At 52.8% G+C, this 19,987-nt stretch overlaps 1 protein-coding gene across 12 annotated transcripts in view; it reads left to right on the forward strand.

Annotated features, from left to right (window-relative positions):
* plekha5 (pleckstrin homology domain containing, family A member 5) overlaps positions 1-19,987 on the forward strand; it is a 77,781-nt gene that overhangs the window by 47,880 nt on the left and 9,914 nt on the right. For 7 of the 12 annotated variants that reach the window (XM_084672688.1, XM_084672690.1, XM_084672692.1 and 4 more), the window contains 9 exons: positions 405-520; positions 2,427-2,963; positions 6,063-6,534; positions 10,227-10,310; positions 11,572-11,691; positions 12,899-12,952; positions 16,280-16,342; positions 19,046-19,126; positions 19,714-19,863. In XM_084672688.1, the coding sequence (XP_084528814.1) occupies positions 405-520; positions 2,427-2,963; positions 6,063-6,534; positions 10,227-10,310; positions 11,572-11,691; positions 12,899-12,952; positions 16,280-16,342; positions 19,046-19,126; positions 19,714-19,863 (1,677 nt within the window). Of the gene's footprint in view, positions 1-107; positions 127-404; positions 521-2,426; positions 2,964-6,062; positions 6,535-10,226; positions 10,311-11,571; positions 11,692-12,898; positions 12,953-14,085; positions 14,167-16,279; positions 16,343-19,045; positions 19,127-19,713; positions 19,864-19,987 lie in introns of those variants that run through there. The other 5 variants (XM_084672699.1, XM_084672698.1, XM_084672689.1 and 2 more) reach the window with 5 other exon arrangements.

Consider the following 19,987-nt stretch of genomic DNA (forward strand, 5'->3'; position numbering starts at 1 on the left):
TCACTCTGTCTCCCTCACACACACCTGCACAATGACAATCCTCGTTGTCTCTCTGCGTGCCTGCTGGGGAGAGGGAACGTGTCACAAGAGAAGAATCATCTGTGTGTTTCCTAAGGTTGCTTTATGGTAAGTCTTGTGGGACACGTGATGAGTCACCGCTAGCTGGTGACTCTAGGAAGCTAAACACTGCTCTTTTACAAGCCCTCACCTGTCATGATGCAGGAAAACAATGGAACATTGCATACTTGTAGAGAAGGAACACCAGTTCATACCCAGGAAAAAAAAATAAGCACATAGTAAAACTTGACTCTTCAACAAAGGTATATTACATTTATCCCACCCCTCGCCCCTGTCTTTTCCAGGTTACCATCTCTCTCCTCTCCCCCCTGTCCCGTCCTGAGCAGGCCACACACCCCAACATGCGGACGTACTACTTTTGCACGGACGCGGCCAAAGAGATGGAGTCGTGGATGAAGGTGATGACGGATGCTGCCCTGGTGCACTCTGAGCCCGCCAAGAGGTCTGTACGCTGCACAGCACATCCATGTTCAGTCAGGCCCGCAGAGGGGCCAGAAAAGAGACTCAACGTCAATGCTCGTTTATTGCCGGAAATGTTCACGCTATTGATCCGAGTCACTGTATTTTTATTTGAGTGGCGTACCAGTTTAAGGTACCCCGCCACCCCCCCCCCCCGAGCTGTTTGGCTGCTGCTTAGCAACCTCAGCAAGCCCTCTACCCACACACAAACACGCACCCCCCCCCCCCCCCCCCAAGTAGCCAAAGGAACGCTGTCTCGTCACTCTTTCATAACCACTCTCCACAGGGTTATGTCTCCCTTAAGTGTGTGCATACGGGGGTGCTGGCCCGTCAGATGTCAGGAGGGGACGGGAATTAAAGAGTGGAAACGACAGTCACCTGGCAACCCGCCTCTCCAGTGCTGCCCTTTGCATGAGGCATTGCGTTAAGAGCTTTTTAATTACATGAAGCGCTGGTGTCGGCACTGCGGAGGGATCGGCAGTAAATGAACTAGCGACAATGTTATGCTTCCAGAAGAGTCTCCAGCTGGATACAACCACACGCTCTCTCACCTGTATCTCCTTCCATCCCCGCTTTCCATTTCCTCCTGCTGCTTCAGTACGTACAGTACCTGATGACAACTGCTAGGAATAGTCTCCACCGATGGAGCCTAAACAGAGTGCTGAAACAGGCCTTTCATAGCTAACCACCCTGCTGAGAGGGTCTGACCCAAACCAAGTATGAGGTAATGCAGACAGCAATTTGTTTTTTTATTAGGCTCTTGATCCGTTTTATAGGGTTGGACTAGAGACAGAGGGCTGTGGAAGACATTAGGCTCGGCTGTGGCCGTTCTACTGCCCAGGAGTGGAAACTGGAAAGTCTCTAGCTTTGGTCTGTTACTCTCACCAACCAACCGCCCCCTCTCCAGCCCCAGCCCCCACTCCCTCTGTGTCAGAGAGGGCTGGAAGCTTAAGGAGGGCTGGGGGGGCTTCTGAAGGGCTTTGGAACTGTGACCTTGAGCTCGTCCCTGGGGCCAGGCTACAGTAGTATCCGTTACCTCATCGGGGCTCTCGGTGTTACCTGGTACCGACATCTAGGGTTGCCAGGTCTGGGCCCGTGGCACCTCTACAGACAGAGCCAGACAGAGCCCAGGATTTATTGGACGTCTCTGGTTTCGCTCTCTCGCTCTCCCTCCCTGCCTCCCTCTCTGTCTCTCTCTCTGTGCCTGGTCTGTTTTGGCAGCTGCAGGAGCCCCAGGCTTCTTCCAGGATCACGTTCCCTTTGTCTGAGTGCTGACCAGCCTAGCTGCTCCTTCTGGTGCCTGGCTCCCTGCACCAGCCAGTAGGCTGTCATATTCCTACTGCACAGTGGCTGTACACCCCCCCCCCCTCCCCCCTCGTCACGCTCCAACCGGAAAAGCACACTCACTCACAGCTCTCTGTGAAAGTGCTTGTGATTGGAATCTCCCCCTGTGCTGTGTAGAATCCGTGGCTGCTCTAGTTACTGTGTTCAGCTCCTCCTCCTCCTCTGTGGAGGCAGAGATTTGATGTCTTGATTATCTTTCGCTGACTTGTTATTACCTTCTTCTCTCCCTCCGCCTCTTCTCCTCCCCCTTGTTTCTCCTCTTCCTCTCTCATCTCTTCTCCTCCCTCTCTCTTCTCGCCCTCTTGTTTCTCCTCTCTCTTCCCCCTCTCTCTTCTCCCCCTCTCTCCTCCTCCCTCTCTTCTCCCTCCCCTCCCCCTCTCTCTTCCCTCTCTCTTCTCCCTCTCTCTTCCCTCTGTCTTCTCCCCCCTCTCTCTTCTCCCTCTCTCTTCTCCTCCCTCTCTGCTCCCTCTCCTCCCCCACTCTCTCTTCCCCCTCTCTCTTCTCCCTCTCTCTTCTCCCCCTCTCTCTTCTCCTCCCTCCACCAGCAGGTTGGACAGGCTAAAGGTGGAGCAGTGCGGCCCGCAGGACGTCAACCACACGGCCAACCACAGGCCGCTGACCCGCCCGGAGATCCAGAACAACGAGCGCAACCGCGAGGCGGACCGCGAGCGCCACCAGGCCGAGGAGAGCCGGAAGCAGCGCGACGCCGAGCGCTACGGCTTCCAGAGCGCCGGGGCGGAGAGGGAGCGCCCGCTCACCAAGATCAACAGCATCAAGCTGCAGCCTGCCCAGGCGGCCGCGCTCACCGCCAACATCAGCTGCCCCTCCCCCACCGCGCGTCACGCCGAGCCCGACGGGGCCCCCCGCGGGGCCCCCCAGGTGAACGGCTCCGGGGAGCAGAGCCCCAGGGAGGCGGTGGGCGCCCCGCTCCAGAGGACCCCCACCCAAGAGCCTGATCGCACCCTGCAGAGGACCCCCACCCAGGAGCCTGATCGCACCCTGCAGAGGACCAGCTCCATGCAGCAGCTGGAGCAGTGGGTCCGCACGCAGAGGGTCCGCAACCAGGACGACGACACCAGAAGGTGTGTGTGTGTGTGTGTGTATAAAGGTATGCGTGTGTGTGATTGCTAGCGGTTTAGCTAACGTATGCATTATGTGTGTGTGTGATTGCTAGCGGTTTAAATCAAATCAAATCAAATTTATTTGTATAGCCCTTTTTACACGCAAGCATGTCACAGAGGGCTTCACATACGCCCATAGAACTGCCCCTCAACCAACCTAAACCCTCAAGGTTTAGGTTGTTTAGCTACGTTTAGCTAACGTATGCATTGTGTGTGTGTGTGATTGCTAGCGGTTTAGCTAACGTATGCATTGTGTGTGTGTGTGATTGCTAGCGGTTTAGCTAATGTATGCATTGTGTGTGTGTGCACACAAGAGGATAACAAAAAAGCAAAGCTGAGAAAATCCTGCTCTTTAAATACAGAGCAGATGAAAGTGGGAGAGTTGAGCAGGGCTCTGTCTCTCCTCCCTGCAGTGAGAGTCTTCATCCGGAACTGTGGTTAGCTCTCTCCCCCAGCACTGGGCCCAAGTCTTTATATTCCTCTGCACGTTGCCACCCTCACCCCCCGCCCACCACAGTGGGCTACACACCCACAACAACACTGCGACAGCATCCTCCGACCCAAATCTTCCCTCCTCAGAAAGCCCTCAGCCCTCCCTGGCTCCAGCCCCCTCCCTCTGTATTCCTGTCACAGTGAGCAGAGGAGTTACAGAGCCAGTCGTTCCAAAGGAGACCCTGTTTCATCCCACCCAGGCCACCACTCCTCCACTGTCCAGGTCGTTCCTGGATGGCATCCCCTCGTTTCTGTTCACCGATGTGGGGAAGAGAGAGTAAAGTAGTCTCAGCAGTGTTAGAAATGCTGACTCACAGACAGAGAGGATCCTCTCCCTTCATGGTGACCTTCCCATGGCCCTCAGAGCAGTTCACACAAAGCTCCTGGGACAACAGGAACATTTGCATTTTCACACTCCCATGAAACGCTGCAGTTATCTATTTATTTTTGCTCTATTGTGAGTTATTGAAGGAATCAGAGGGACGGGAAATTCAGGAGCGAGAGAGGGGAGGGCGTGCAGGGAATATCCCAGGCCAGAATTGAACCCTAACCCCCTGCATTAAGGCCAAGTGGCCAAGTGCTCTTCAACCCTGGTCCTCAAGGTCCACTATGTTGTACGTCCTAGATATTTCCCTGTGTCAATATGTTTAACACTCTGATTACTTATGGATCTTCTTAATCCCAGGAAGGTCAGTTTTCTGGCAACATCTTTCTGCACAGTATTCTACCTGTGTGTGCACTGCGCTATCGCTATGACAAATTGTTGTGCTTAGCTCAGTGCTAAACTGGGGGGGTGTTTAAATAATTAATGGGTGTGGGAAGCAGCGTCCAGTTCTAAACAAGAGCAGCGAGTAACTTCTGTACAGCCGACCTCCTCTTCTTCCCCTCTGCTGAGCAGAGGACTCCCTGTTTAATTGGGTCAGAATGCAATGCTTGCTCTCCTCTCTCTCTCTCTCACACTCTCACACTCTCTCTCTCTCTCTCTCTCTCTCTCACTCTCTCTCTCCTCTCTCTCTCTCTCTCTCTCTCTCTCTCTCTCTCTCTCTCACACTCTCTCTCCCTCTCTCTCCCCTCTCTCTCTCTCTCTCTCTCTCTCTCTCACACTCTCTCTCTCTCTCTCTCCCTCTCTCTCCCCTCTCTCTCCCCTCTCTCTCCCTCTCTCTCTCTCTCTCTCTCTCTCTCTCTCTCTCTCTCTCTCACACTCTCACACTCTCTCTCTCTCTCTCTCTCACACTCTCTCTCCCTCTCTCTCCCCTCTCTCTCCCCTCTCTCTCCCTCTCTCTCTCTCTCTCTCTCTCATCCTCTCTCTTCCTCTGCAGTATCTCCTTGTTCCCCTCCTGTTCTTCCCCTCAGCCTGTTCTCCAGAGCGCTGGGCGTGCATCTTGTTCCTGATGTGGTGACATGGGAGGCCAAGGCCTGCTCTCTCCCTCAGGGCTGCTATCACCAAGTTTATTTACAGGCACAGCCACTCCTCCTTAATACTTTCTCCTTCTCTCTCTCTCTTTCTCTGTCTCTCTCTCCTCTAGCTTTCTGCCTCCCTCCCTCTCTTCTCTCTCTAAAAGCTGAGCAGGCCCTGTTTGTCATTAGTAGTTCTGTTTGCCATGAACGTCCTCCGTTTCCCAGCTCTCCCCACCTGACCATGGCCAGATGACGTGCCCGTCCCCTCACATGAGTGTCAGCTGAAGTGTTGCCATGCCCCCGCTCGACCCCTGCCCCCTTCCGCAGAGCCAGCGCCTCTACAGAGCCGCTGCAGGGGTGGGGGGGGGGTGGTGGTGGGGGGTGGTGGGGGGGGGTGTGAGGCCTCTCGCTGAGTCGGGCTGCACTGTGGTTCACCCTGCCTCGTCTGCAGAGCTGTTCAAAGCATCGGTGCCCGAATTTCCCCTCAGGAGGTTGTCCTCGCCACACAGTTTCTCCCTCCTCCTTTCCCTCTCTTCCACACACACACGCCCTCGCTCTTCTGCACGGGCTCTCACTAATCTGAAATGCTCAGACTTCTCCGTCTGTGTCATTGTCTCTGTGTCCACATACGCGTGCACGTTCTGTGGCAGCTGCACGGCTAATCGCTCATAGCACAGATCCCAACACAAGGTCAGGATAAAGATGGCTGTACCCAGGAAGAAACAAAGCGCGTGTCTCTGTCTGTCTCATGGATGTGCACACTCTGCTCTCCTCCAACCCCTGAGATGCACACGCTCCCGTTGGCCGTTCCCATGGCACCGCTAATAACTGTTTGTAATGAAATTCACACAGTGAGTGCACCAAAGAGGGAAATGGAAATTCCGGTCATTAGCTCCCTCATTAAGTGTTTGTTCTCTCTCTTTCCCCGCCCTCTCTCTCCTCTCTCTCTCTCTCTTTCCCCGCCCTCTCTTTCCCCGCCCTCTCTTTCCTCTCTCTCTCTCTCTCCCCTCTGTCTCTCTCCCCTCTGTCTCTCTCCCCTCTGTCTCTCTCCCCTCTGTCTCTCTCCTCTCCCTCTCGCTCGCTCGCTCTCTCTCTCTCTCTCTCTGTCTCTCTCTCCTCCCTCTCTCTCCTCCCTCTCTCTCCTCCCTCTCTCTCCTCTCCCTCCTTCAGCATCATGTCTTACCAGACTCTCCCGAGGAACATGCCGAGCCACCGGGCTCCCGCCATGCCCCACTACGGCGAGGGCTACCGCACCATGCCCCGGAACAGCATGGCGCAGCGCGACAGCATCTGCAGCATGTCGCCGTCCATGTACGACCAGGCGCTGGGGCTGGCGCCCGGCGACAAGCGGCGCTCCATGAGGGACGACACCATGTGGCAGCTGTTTGAGTGGCAGCAGCGGCAGGCGTACGTGCGTCCGCCCGCGCCCTACGGCACGCTGCCCAGCCCCAAGACCATGGTCAACCTGTCGGAGCACGCCGCCCACTCCATCCCACCCTCGCCCTCACACGGCTCGCTGGCCATGTATGGCGGATACTCGCCGCTGCGCTCCTACAACACCGTGGGCCGCTCTGAGGTGTCCTCGCCCGGGTACCGGGGCGACATGAGCATCGACAGACGCAACCGCACTCACCTCACCAAGGTAGGTAGACACACACCTCACCAAGGTAGACACACACACACACACCTCACCAAGGTAGGAAGACACACACACACACACACCTCACCTAGGTAGGAAGACACACACCTCACCAAGGTAGACACACACACACCTCACCTAGGTAGGAAGACACACACACACACACCTCACCAAGGTAGACACACACACACACACCTCACCAAGGTAGGAAGACACACACACCTCACAGAGGAAGACACACACACACACCTCACCAAGGTAGGAAGACACATACACCTCACAGAGGAAGACACACACACACACCTCACCAAGGTAGGAAGACACACACACCTCACAGAGGAAGACACACACACACACCTCACCAAGGTAGGAAGACACACACACCTCACAGAGGAAGACACATACACACACCTCACCAAGGTAGGAAGACACACACACCTCACAGAGGAAGACACACACACCTCACAGAGGAAGACACACACACCTCACAGAGGAAGACACACACACACACCTCACCAAGGTAGGAAGACACACACACCTCACAGAGGAAGACACACACACACACCTCACCAAGGTAGGAAGACACACACACCTCACAGAGGAAGACACATACACACACCTCACCAAGGTAGGAAGACACACACACCTCACAGAGGAAGACACATACACACACCTCACCAAGGTAGGAAGACACACACACACACCTCACCAAGGTAGGAAGACACACACACACACCTCACAGAGGAAGACACACACACACACACACCTCACAGAGGAAGACACACACACACACACACACCTCACAGAGGAAGACACACACACCTCACACACCTCACAGAGGAAGACACACACACCTCACAGAGGAAGACACACACACACACCTCACAGAGGAAGACACACACACCTCACCAAGGTAGGAAGACACACACACCTCACAGAGGAAGACACACACACACACACCTCACAGAGGAAGACACACACACCTCACAGAGGAAGACACACACACCTCACAGAGGAAGACACACACACCTCACAGAGGAAGACACACACACACACACCTCCCAGAGGAAGACACACACACCTCACAGAGGAAGACACACACACCTCACAGAGGAAGACACACACACACACACCTCACAGAGGAAGACACACACACCTCACAGAGGAAGACACACACACCTCACAGAGGAAGACACACACACCTCACAGAGGAAGACACACACACACACCTCACAGAGGAAGACACACACACCTCACCAAGGTAGGAAGACACACACACCTCACCAAGGTAGGAAGACACACACACCTCACAGAGGAAGACACACACACACACACCTCACAGAGGAAGACACACACACCTCACAGAGGAAGACACACACACACACCTCACAGAGGAAGACACACACACACACACCTCACAGAGGAAGACACACACACCTCACAGAGGAAGACACACACACCTCACAGAGGAAGACACACACACACACACCTCACAGAGGAAGACACACACACCTCACAGAGGAAGACACACACACACACCTCACAGAGGAAGACACACACACACACACCTCACAGAGGAAGACACACACACCTCACAGAGGAAGACACACACACCTCACAGAGGAAGACACACACACACACACCTCACAGAGGAAGACACACACACCTCACAGAGGAAGACACACACACCTCACAGAGGAAGACACACACACCTCACAGAGGAAGACACACACACCTCACAGAGGAAGACACACACACACACCTCACAGAGGAAGACACACACACCTCACAGAGGAAGACACACACACCTCACAGAGGAAGACACACACACCTCACAGAGGAAGACACACACACCTCACAGAGGAAGACACACACACCTCACAGAGGAAGACACACACACACACACCTCACAGAGGAAGACACACACACACACCTCACAGAGGAAGACACACACACCTCACAGAGGAAGACACACACACCTCACAGAGGAAGACACACACACCTCACAGAGGAAGACACACACACACACACCTCACAGAGGAAGACACACACACCTCACAGAGGAAGACACACACACCTCACAGAGGAAGACACACACACACACACCTCACAGAGGAAGACACACACACCTCACAGAGGAAGACACACACACACACCTCACAGAGGAAGACACACACACACACACCTCACAGAGGAAGACACACACACCTCACAGAGGAAGACACACACACCTCACAGAGGAAGACACACACACACACACCTCACAGAGGAAGACACACACACCTCACAGAGGAAGACACACACACCTCACAGAGGAAGACACACACACACACACCTCACAGAGGAAGACACACACACCTCACAGAGGAAGACACACACACACACCTCACAGAGGAAGACACACACACCTCACAGAGGAAGACACACACACCTCACAGAGGAAGACACACACACCTCACAGAGGAAGACACACACACCTCACAGAGGAAGACACACACACCTCACAGAGGAAGACACACACACACACACCTCACAGAGGAAGACACACACACCTCACAGAGGAAGACACACACACACACACCTCACAGAGGAAGACACACACACCTCACAGAGGAAGACACACACACCTCACAGAGGAAGACACACACACACACACCTCACAGAGGAAGACACACACACCTCACAGAGGAAGACACACACACACACACCTCACAGAGGAAGACACACACACCTCACAGAGGAAGACACACACACCTCACAGAGGAAGACACACACACACACACCTCACAGAGGAAGACACACACACCTCACAGAGGAAGACACACACACACACCTCACAGAGGAAGACACACACACACACCTCACAGAGGAAGACACACACACCTCACAGAGGAAGACACACACACCTCACAGAGGAAGACACACACACCTCACAGAGGAAGACACACACACCTCACAGAGGAAGACACACACACCTCACAGAGGAAGACACACACACCTCACAGAGGAAGACACACACACACACACCTCACAGAGGAAGACACACACACCTCACAGAGGAAGACACACACACACACACCTCACAGAGGAAGACACACACACCTCACAGAGGAAGACACACACACACACCTCACAGAGGAAGACACACACACCTCACAGAGGAAGACACACACACACACACCTCACAGAGGAAGACACACACCAAGGTAGACTTAAATATGTCCGGCGCTGACCTAACTTGGGGTTAGCATGGCTCCAATTCATCTTTAACAGTGTGTCGTTGACTGGAGAGTGCACACCCTATACTAAGTACATGTTGTGCAGGTCCATGGCTGCATACACCAGGCATGAGCGTGAGGGGTTTGAGTGTAGTTTCACGGTAGGTCATGTGACTGCAGGTCCATGCCAGGCATGAGGGATGAGTGTAGTTTCACGGTAGGTCATGTGACTGCAGGTCTATGCCAGGCATGAGGGATGAGTGTAGTTTCACGGTAGGTCATGTGACTGCAGGTCCATGCCGGCATAAGCATGAGGGATGAGTGTAGTTTCACGGTAGGTCATGTGACTGCAGGTCCAGAGGTAGCAAGTTGGAGTCTCACCCTGCATGTCGCTTGGTATAAAATCATCAGCTGATTGAATACACACTCACACACACAGGTTGTGACGGTGAGGCCTGTCTTGTCTGCTCTCCACAGTATGCCTACCCACCTGACAGGAGGTCCATGCCAACAGGTATCCCTGTCCAGACCATCACTGCCCAGACTCTGCAAGGGAAAACGGTCAGTTGCCTCCCCATGTCTCTCTCTCTCTCTCCCTCCACTCTTCTCCTCCCCCGGTCCTCGCTCGCCCGCCCTTGCTCGCCCCCGCCCTGGCCCCACCATGTCCCTGGCCCAGCCGTACGCGCTCCTGGAACACGCCACCCTGTCATTTTCATGGTCGGGTTTAAAGCCCCAGTTATCCGTTGTGGTCTAATGGGGCTCTATCCAAAAGACGAGTCATTTTAGTAGTCGCTTCTCTCCTCACTTTGTTTTATATTTTTTGTTCTCTCTCTTTCATCCGAGAGAGAGAGAGAGAGACAGAGAGAGACACAGAAAGAGAGAGGGAGAGGCAGGGCGTCGTCTTAAGGCAGATTTAGACTCTGACTATGATCCACGTTTCAACCGGGAGGATTTACACTGTTTACTCCAGGAGCTCTGTAGCATTCTCTACACGTCAGCAGCAAGCACAGTCACGCTCTGCTCCTTCAGCCAGAACGGCTCTTTCTCTCCGCTGTCGACACACTCACAAATGTGGGTGCAGGCGTTTGTGTGAATCTGTTCAGAGATGCAAGCTACACTACAGACATACAGAAAATATGCTTGTATTCTTATACAGTAGTTTTAGAATGAGGTCCTCAGGGCCAACTGTCCTGTATATGCTATATGTTCCCTATGTTCCTTCAACCCTATATGTTTGAATCAGGCGTGTTAGAGCAGAGAAACATCTAAAACATACAGGACTGTGGGCCTTGAAGACCAGGGTTGAAGACCACTGATATATAATACTTGATGCTAGCTGTGTCAACTAGTGACCCAACAGTCCTAAAACACTGTCGACCGCATGACGGCAGTCCCCTTGTTCCAGCAACCACCTGGTCACAGCCCGCCTCTAATGTCCTCTCCTGTCCCCACCTTTGTTCTCTCCTGCCCTGTCCCCCTAACCCGGTGGCCTGGTTGTGTATGTGTGCGAGTGGCTGCGTGTGTGTGTGTGTGTGTGTGTGTGAGGCTGTGTGTGTGTGTGTGTGTGTGTGTGGCTGTGTGTGTGTGTGTGTGTGTGCGAGTGCCTGCCTGTGTGTGTGTGTGTGTGTGTGTGAGGCTGTGTGTGTGTGTGTGTGCGAGTGCCTGCCTGTGTGTGTGTGTGTGTGTGTGTGTGTGTGGCTGCGTGTGTGTGTGCGAGTGCCTGCCTGTGTGTGTGTGTGTGTGTGTGTGTGTGTGTGTGTGTGTGTGTGTGTGTGTGTGTGTGTGTGTGTGGCTGCCTGTGTGTGTGTGTGTGACCCTGCAGCCTGAGGAGCTGACTCTGCTGCTGATCAAGCTGCGGCGGCAGCAGGCAGAGTTAAACAGCGTCCGGGAGCACACTGTAGCACAGCTTATGCAACTAAACCTCCATGGAGACAACCCAAAGGTCAGGCCCCAGAGGGCGTGTGTGTGTGTGTGTGCCGTCTCCATCCACTTGCGTCATTCATTTATCTCAGGGATTTATATTTTGGTTGGGGGGGGGGGGGGGCACGGGGCACAGTGATCAGTAGATCTATTGAGCGGCGGGTGCAGCCACCCCCATGACCTCGGCTGGAGACCCCTGGACGAGTCAGAGAATCCAAACTGTTAACCCCGACTCAGCTGCCACACTGCAGGATGCAGGACCAACGTTGATCAGAGGACGAGTCCGGCCTAGACGTAGCCAGCAGGGGGCTGCAGCCTGGCCTCGAAGAAGCCAGGCAGATGTTTTAGAGAGATGACGACTCTTAGTCCACTCAGCTCTCAGAGCAGCTAAGGAGGCTTAGTCTGGCGGAGATGTGACCAACGTTACTCTGGCTTCTCCTCAGAATGGGTTTTATTAGTGGGTAAATGTAGGTCGCTAATGCTAATATGAACTGGGAACTGTTGGCGTTCAAGGGTTTAAAGTCAGGACCCGTGGCCTCTCTGACTCGAGGCATGTCTCTCTGAACACTGGGTGGGTCAGACGCTAACACCTTTACTCCGTCTCTCTGGGGCTTATTTGATGTACCTGGTGAATTATTAATGAAACTTTGTCTTCGAGTGCTGGAGGGGAAATGTGTGCACAGGCTAAAAGAGAACTGGCCTGCAGACACACAGCCTGGTCCGTTCCCTGCCGCTGGTCGCTCGGACTGTTGACTCTCCCAACATAGTTCTCAGACCCTTAGTGGCTGTGGCGTCATTGTGCGTCACAAAAGCTCTGGCTATGCCAAACAGTTCAGTCAAAAAAAAAAAAAAAAGATTTTAAAAAAAAGACAACAGCCGGGGGATTTGTCATGTTTTCTGTTTTCTCAGCCTTCATGACATGTGTGATCTACGTTGCCCTACTGCCATGCAGTCAGAACCCAGCTCCAGTCAGTTCCAACCGCGTTGCAACTCCAGTTACCTCCCTGAATGCCCTCCTCTGTGTGCTTCCACCTCCACAACTGACCTCACCTGTTTGCCTGCCTCCTTAACTAACCCCTTAACGGCCTGTCTCTCTGCATGGCACTCCTCTTGTTTTAACACCAGGTGTGTACTGGACGTGTTTCTTGATGGTTTCTACTCTCCTTTGCCTCACTCCTGCTCTCTCCCTCTCTTTCTCTCCCATCCCTTCTGCTCTCCGACGCTGCTAGAACGACGTTCTCTCTCACCACCTCCAGAGGAACCTCATGTACCTGGACAACCAGGTGTGGTAGAGACCCGCCTCCCCGTTCACCCAGCCACACACCGCATTTCCACTGCTTATGGTTCTCAAGAGTCGGTCGCTTTACAACAGCTCCAGCGTTTGTTATTCCGTGTTATTCCATTTTTATAAGACAGAAGCTAGAAACGTCCGTTGGAAAGGTTCATAGACGGTAGATTCTTTTAGCCACCAAGTGGTCAGTGGCCTCTGTATTAAGCGCTGGTTTTGGAGAGTGTTGGACAACATCCTTCTTCTCACAGTGTTTGTTCAGAGGAGATTAGATGGATATCTACTGGAGGGGTTTGGTTCAACAATTACAGGGGAGGGGACTTTTACCCCAGGGTATTTTAGGCTTAAAATAGCTCTGACATTTCTAGACATTTAGCCTGAGTCTGGTCTTTAGGCAGACAGGCAGTGCAGCCCCCTCTCCACCCCCCCCCCCACCCTCCCTCCACCCCACCCCCTGAAGAAGGACCCCATAGGGGACCACACAACCCCCCTAGTGGACAGAACACTGCTCCTTTCTACTGCTGTCTGTTACAGTCAACATCTCAGTGCTTGTCGCCCATGTCCAACGTTTTCTCTGGTTGCTGGCTACTTTTCTCAGGAGTTTCCTGGGTCTTGCGACATCGTGACTCTGTGTCCTAATTATTATTATTTATTTATGTATATTTGTATTTATTTATTTAAATGGGGGGGGGGTCTGAGGGGGAGACGGGGTGGGAGAGAGAGTATGAGAGAGCGCAAGAGAGAGAAAATGAGGGAGAAAGCGCAGGAGAGAGAGAATGAGACAGAGAATGAGACAGAGAATGAGACAGAGAATGAGACAGAGAATGAGACAGAGAATGGGACAGAGAATGAGACAGAGAATGAGACAGAGAATGAGACAGAGAATGAGACAGAGAATGAGACAGAGAATGAGACAGAGAATGAGACAGAGAATGAGACAGAGAATGAGACAGAGAATGAGAGCGGGAAAGAGAGAGAGGAGGGAGAGTGAAAGAATGAGAGAGAGAATGAGAGAGAGGAGGGAGAGTGAAAGAATGAGAGACGGAAGCAGATGTTGTCAGTGTGACCTCTGAACTCTGCTGTGACCTGACTGCCTGTCCGTGTTGCTCCTCTTCTGAACTGAACCAGATGAAGGAAAATGACCCTTTAATCGTCACCATTCACACTATGATTGAGAACTCAGCCCCAAGGCCTCAACTGTACCAGCAAGTAAGGCCAGCCGAAGCCTTCGCCTTCCTCATCCTCTCCAGTCGTTTGTTTGTTTGTTTGTTTGTACTGCGTCCGTCAACGCCCCCCGCGGTGTCAAGTCCTCATGGCATCACAATATATTTATCTCCCCCTGTATTGCTTGTAAACCACGGCACCTTTGTACCCATCACTTTTGATTTGACTGCCCCCCCACCGTCCCCCCGTCCCGTGTATAGTCACGGCAACGTGCTGGGGCACTGTGTAGCACGCTGCCTAGCAACGTCCCCGTCCTCACTGTGGATGGGCGAGTGAGCGAGGGCTGTGTACTGTGGGGGGACGAGCCACGTGGCGTTAAGACAGACTGTTATCAGCTTGTAAAAGGCTTTCATAGCGGGTTGGCTGGATGGGGTCGGGTGGTTGTGGTGGAGTGGGTTCATTAAGGTTGGGGGGGGGGGGGGGGGGTGCAAGATTCTCCCCTAGCTCATTTACCAAGCCCACACCATGCAGTGACACATTTGGCTGGAGGACTCTAATTGGTGTGATAAAACTCCAGAACGCCGGCCTTGTCACCTATTTGAAAAGACCACAGTATGCGGCTCATTATCCAGCTGCCCCTGCAAAGACCAGTGCAAATTCCAACTTCAATTTGACATGTTAAGTAACTTATCATGGAGCAACGTGTCTGTTTGTGGGGTTTAGACGACCCTCACTGTTGTAGCGTTAGCAACCAGGCTTGCACCGTCACAGTTGAATCGAGTTACAAGGCCTGTAGCATGTTGAAGAATTAGTTTGCAGAGTCCGTCGGTTATGTCAGACGGGATTTAGGGGTTTTGGAAATGTAAACAAGCTTGTTTTGAGGGTGCGGGCGTGAAGACAGATTGGTTTGCTGCGAGGGCCTCTGCTCACAGCCAGCTGCTAGACTCACGTGCTGGCCATGTCCCATCTCTCCCTTTGTCTCTTGCTCTCCCCACTTCCCTCCAGTTGTGTGTGTTGTCGTGGTTGCCAATGAAAGCTCAACAGAGTCTGTGTGTAGGACAGTGTGATGTTGTGATGTCACATCCCTCTTGCCACTTTTGAGATCACCAATGGAGGTGTAAAAGTGCTGCCACCCCACTTCCATACGTTGGCATATCAGCCCAGCGCCAACTGCATATCCATCCCCTCCCTCCCCCCGCCCACCGTCCAGACGGGAGGAGTCTGTCTCCCCTGTCTCCCCCTCGCCAGCTCCAGTACCTCTTGGCTTCCTGTGCTCGCTGCACAGAGAGCCTGCATGCTGCGTATGGAATGCCATCAACATGCCTGGTTCCACAGGTCCCACATGCTTTACCTGTGCTGTGGTGGAATTCAGTGATGGAGCACTGTGTGGGTGTGTGATGTGAGAGAGACTGAGAGAGAGTGAAAGGGAGACAAAGAAACATTGCTTTTTGAATACATGAAATCCAATGCAGTTGAAATCAAGCACTTTTTTGTACAATTGATCAAAGTAGTATACCTCTGGGATGTGAAACTGGAGGGCTGTAGTGTCCTCAAACTCCCCCTAGTTAAGGTTGGGGGTTTGGCACGACAAAGTCTGCATATAGAATAAACCCTAGACCAGTTCTTCTTTTCATTCAGGGCTATTTTGGCATCTTTAAGGGAGGTCTGTGGCCGACCTTGGATTATTCAAATTTAGTTCCAGCCAAACCAACCCGACCACAGGACCCAGAGACGAGCCAGTTCCCCTCAAACTCTTATCTGTGCAAGAGCTGATTCCTCTCTCACAGTAGACGTCCCGCCAAAAGGATAGCATTACATCCTTTCTCCTTGCACCGCCTTCCAAAAAAAAAAAGCCCACACAATAGTCTGCCGATGTAGACAAACGACCGCGGGTGGCGAAACAAGAACGCCGCTGTCATCTGAGTCAAAGGCAATGTTAAGACTGGCTGGTTAGGACTGGCTGGTTTGGACTGGCTGGTTTAGAGGGGCGGGGGGGGTTCTATCCACATCTTCCTGGCTCTGTGGTCACGCTTGTCCCCAGTCCAACCACAACAGCGTTAGGCCCTCCAGTCATGAAGCTGCATTAGATGTCCTGGTTCAGCCAGACAGTGTGTGTGGACGTCCCTCTGCCCCCCCTGACAGCCTCTCTCTCCTCCAGATGAGCCCTGAGGACTACAGGGAACACGCCTACATGTGCAGACCGGAGGAGTTGGACACAGATGTGAGCCTCCGACTCTCTCCCTCTACTCTCTCTCTCCCTCTACTCTCTCTCTCCCTCTACTCTCTCTCTTTACTCTCTCTCTCCTTCTACTCTCTCTCTCCTTCTACTCTCTCTCTCCCTCCACTCTCTCTCTCCCTCTACTCTCTCTCTCCCTCTACTCTCTCTCTCCCTCTACTCTCTCTCTCCTTCTACTCTCTCCCTCTACTCTCTCTCTCCCTCTACTCTCTCCCTCTACTCTCTCTCTCCCTCTACTCTCTCTCTCTCCCTCTACTCTCTCTCTCTCCCTCTACTCTCTCTCTCTCCCTCTACTCTCTCTGTCCCTCTACTCTCTCTCTTTACTCTCTCTGTCCTTCTACTCTCTCTCTCCTTCTACTCTCTCTCTCCCTCCACTCTCTCTCTCCCTCTACTCTCTCTCTCCCTCTACTCTCTCTCTCCCTCTACTCTTTCTCCCTCTACTCTCTCTCTCCCTCTACTCTCTCTCTCTCCTTCTACTCTCTCTCTCCCTCTACTCTCTCCCTCTACTCTCTCTCTCCCTCTACTCTCTCTCTCTCCCTCTACTCTCTCTCTCTCTACTCTCTCCCTCTACTCTCTCTCTCCCTCTACTCTCTCCCTCTACTCTCTCTCTCTCCTTCTACTCTCTCTCTCCCTCTACTCTCTCCCTCTACTCTCTCTCTCTCTCCTTCCACTCTCACCCTCTACTCTCTCCCTCTACTCTCTCCTTCTACTCTCTCCCTCTACTCTCTCTCTCTCTCCTTCCACTCTCACCCTCTACTCTCTCCCTCTACTCTCTCCCTCTACTCTCTCCCTCTACTCTCACCCTCTACTCTCTCCCTCTACTCTCACCCTCTACTCTCTCCCTCTACTCTCTCCCTCTACTCTCTCCCTCTACTCTCTCCCTCTACTCTCTCCCTCTACTCTCTCTCTCTCTCCTTCCACTCTCACCCTCTACTCTCTCCCTCTACTCTCACCCTCTACTCTCTCCCTCTACTCTCTCCCTCTACTCTCTCCCTCTACTCTCTCTCTCTCTCCTTCCACTCTCACCCTCTACTCTCTCCCTCTACTCTCACCCTCTACTCTCTCCCTCTACTCTCACCCTCTACTCTCTCCCTCTACTCTCTCCCTCTACTCTCTCTCTCCCTCTACTCTCTCTCTCCTTCTACTCTCTCCCTCTACTCTCTCCCTCTACTCTCACCCTCTACTCTCTCCCTCTACTCTCACCCTCTACTCTCTCTCTCTCTCCTTCCACTCTCACCCTCTACTCTCTCCCTCTACTCTCACCCTCTACTCTCTCCCTCTACTCTCACCCTCTACTCTCTCCCTCTACTCTCTCCCTCTACTCTCTCTCTCCCTCTACTCTCTCTCTCCTTCTACTCTCTCCCTCTACTCTCTCCCTCTACTCTCTCCTTCCACTCTCACCCTCTACTCTCTCCCTCTACTCTCACCCTCTACTCTCTCCCTCTACTCTCTCCCTCTACTCTCACCCTCTACTCTCTCCCTCTACTCTCTCCCTCTACTCTCTCTCTCCCTCTACTCTCTCTCTCCTTCTACTCTCTCCCTCTACTCTCTCCCTCTACTCTCTCCTTCCACTCTCACCCTCTACTCTCTCCCTCTACTCTCTCCCTCTACTCTCTCCCTCTACTCTCTCCCTCTACTCTCTCCCTCTACTCTCTCCCTCTACTCTCTCCCTCTACTCTCTCCCTCTACTCTCTCCCTCTACTCTCTCCCTCTACTCTCTCCCTCTACTCTCTCCCTCTACTCTCTCCCTCTACTCTCTCCCTCTACTCTCTCCCTCTACTCTCTCCCTCTACTCTCTCCCTCTACTCTCTCTCTCCCTCTACTCTCTCCCTCTACTCTCTCTCTCCCTCTACTCTCTCTCTCCCTCTACTCTCTCTCTCCCTCTACTCTCTCCCTCTACTCTCTCCCTCTACTCTCTCCCTCTACTCTCTCCCTCTACTCTCTCCCTCTACTCTCTCCCTCTACTCTCTCCCTCTACTCTCTCCCTCTACTCTCTCCCTCTACTCTCTCCCTCTACTCTCTCCCTCTACTCTCTCCCTCTACTCTCTCCCTCTACTCTCTCCCTCTACTCTCTCCCTCTACTCTCACCCTCTACTCTCTCCCTCTACTCTCTCCCTCTACTCTCTCCCTCTACTCTCTCCCTCTACTCTCTCCCTCTACTCTCTCCCTCTACTCTCTCCCTCTACTCTCTCCCTCTACTCTCTCCCTCTACTCTCTCCCTCTACTCTCTCCCTCTACTCTCTCCCTCTACTCTCTCCCTCTACTCTCTTACTTCACCAGACGTTCTACACCTGACAAATATGTATCAGTCGTGGGCATATAGCCAAATTGGGACACATTAGTAAATTAGGTTACACTACACGCATAAGCTGTTACACTGGGCGAAAACTAGAATTAGTAGGTACATCTGACTAACGACTGAGCAACAAAACCTCTGAAAACAATACATTCTATACTTTACAGCCTGTATTTGTGAATTAACTAACAAACGACAAGGCATGTACCTCATGCAATACCTTATGAAAGTAGGTGCACTTTAAACTAAACCACGAGATGATTAACATACTATCAGCTCAAGCTAGCAACGAGACATTTTATCATAATTTGTATGTTTTCATTTTGGGAAAAAAGTGTCTGCTAAATGAATCTTCTGTCATGTGTATGTATTCTGTGTCCATGTGTCCGCAGGCCAAGCTGAGCAGGCTGTGTGAACAGGACAAGGTGGTCCGGACACAAGAAGACAAGCTACAACAGCTCCACAGAGAGAAGGTAGTCATAGAGACCACAGCTAAACTCACCAGGCTAGGGGAGAGAGAGAAGGTAGTCATAGAGACCACAGCTAAACTCACCAGGCTAGGGGAGAGAGAAGGTAGTCATAGAGACCACAGCTAAACTCACCAGGCTAGGGGAGAGAGAAGGTAGTCATAGAGACCACAGCTAAACTCACCAGGCTAGGGGAGAGAGAAGGTAGTCATAGAGACCACAGCTAAACTCACCAGGCTAGGGGAGAGAGAAGGTAGTCATAGAGACCACAGCTAAACTCACCAGGCTAGGGGAAGCTCACTAGGGACTCTTTCCAAGTAATGGGTCATATCTGCCTCTGACTTTCGTGTGCACCAGAGAGACAGACAGACAAAGAGATAGAGACACACACACAGAGAGAGAGAGAGAGAGAGAGACAGACAGAGAGATAGAGACACACACAGAGAAAGAGACAGACAGAGAGATAGAGACACACAGACAGAGAGAGATAGACAGACAGACAGACAGACAGTGGGATCCACAATAAGTGTGACACCATCTCCACATTCATACCAGAAGTGAACCGCGGGTCCCCCCTCCCCTCTGTCCCCCAGCACACCCTGGAGACGGCCCTGCTGTCGGCCAGCCAGGAGATCGAGCTGGGCTCTGAGAACCCTGCCGCCATGCAGAGCGTCATCCAGCAGAGAGACCTACTGCAGAATGGCCTGCTCAGCACCTGCAGAGAGCTGACCAGGGTCAACACCGTGAGTCTCCACAGACACACACATACACACACACATCCACACATAATCTTATCACTCACACACACAAGGTGAAGACATTTCCACTTCAAGGATGCCAAAAAGTAGTGTGTGTTTGGGGATACGG

Source organism: Hypomesus nipponensis, chromosome 14, assembly GCF_054491055.1.
Source record: "Hypomesus nipponensis isolate SF chromosome 14, ASM5449105v1, whole genome shotgun sequence".
Classification (NCBI taxonomy): Eukaryota; Metazoa; Chordata; class Actinopteri; order Osmeriformes; family Osmeridae; genus Hypomesus; species Hypomesus nipponensis.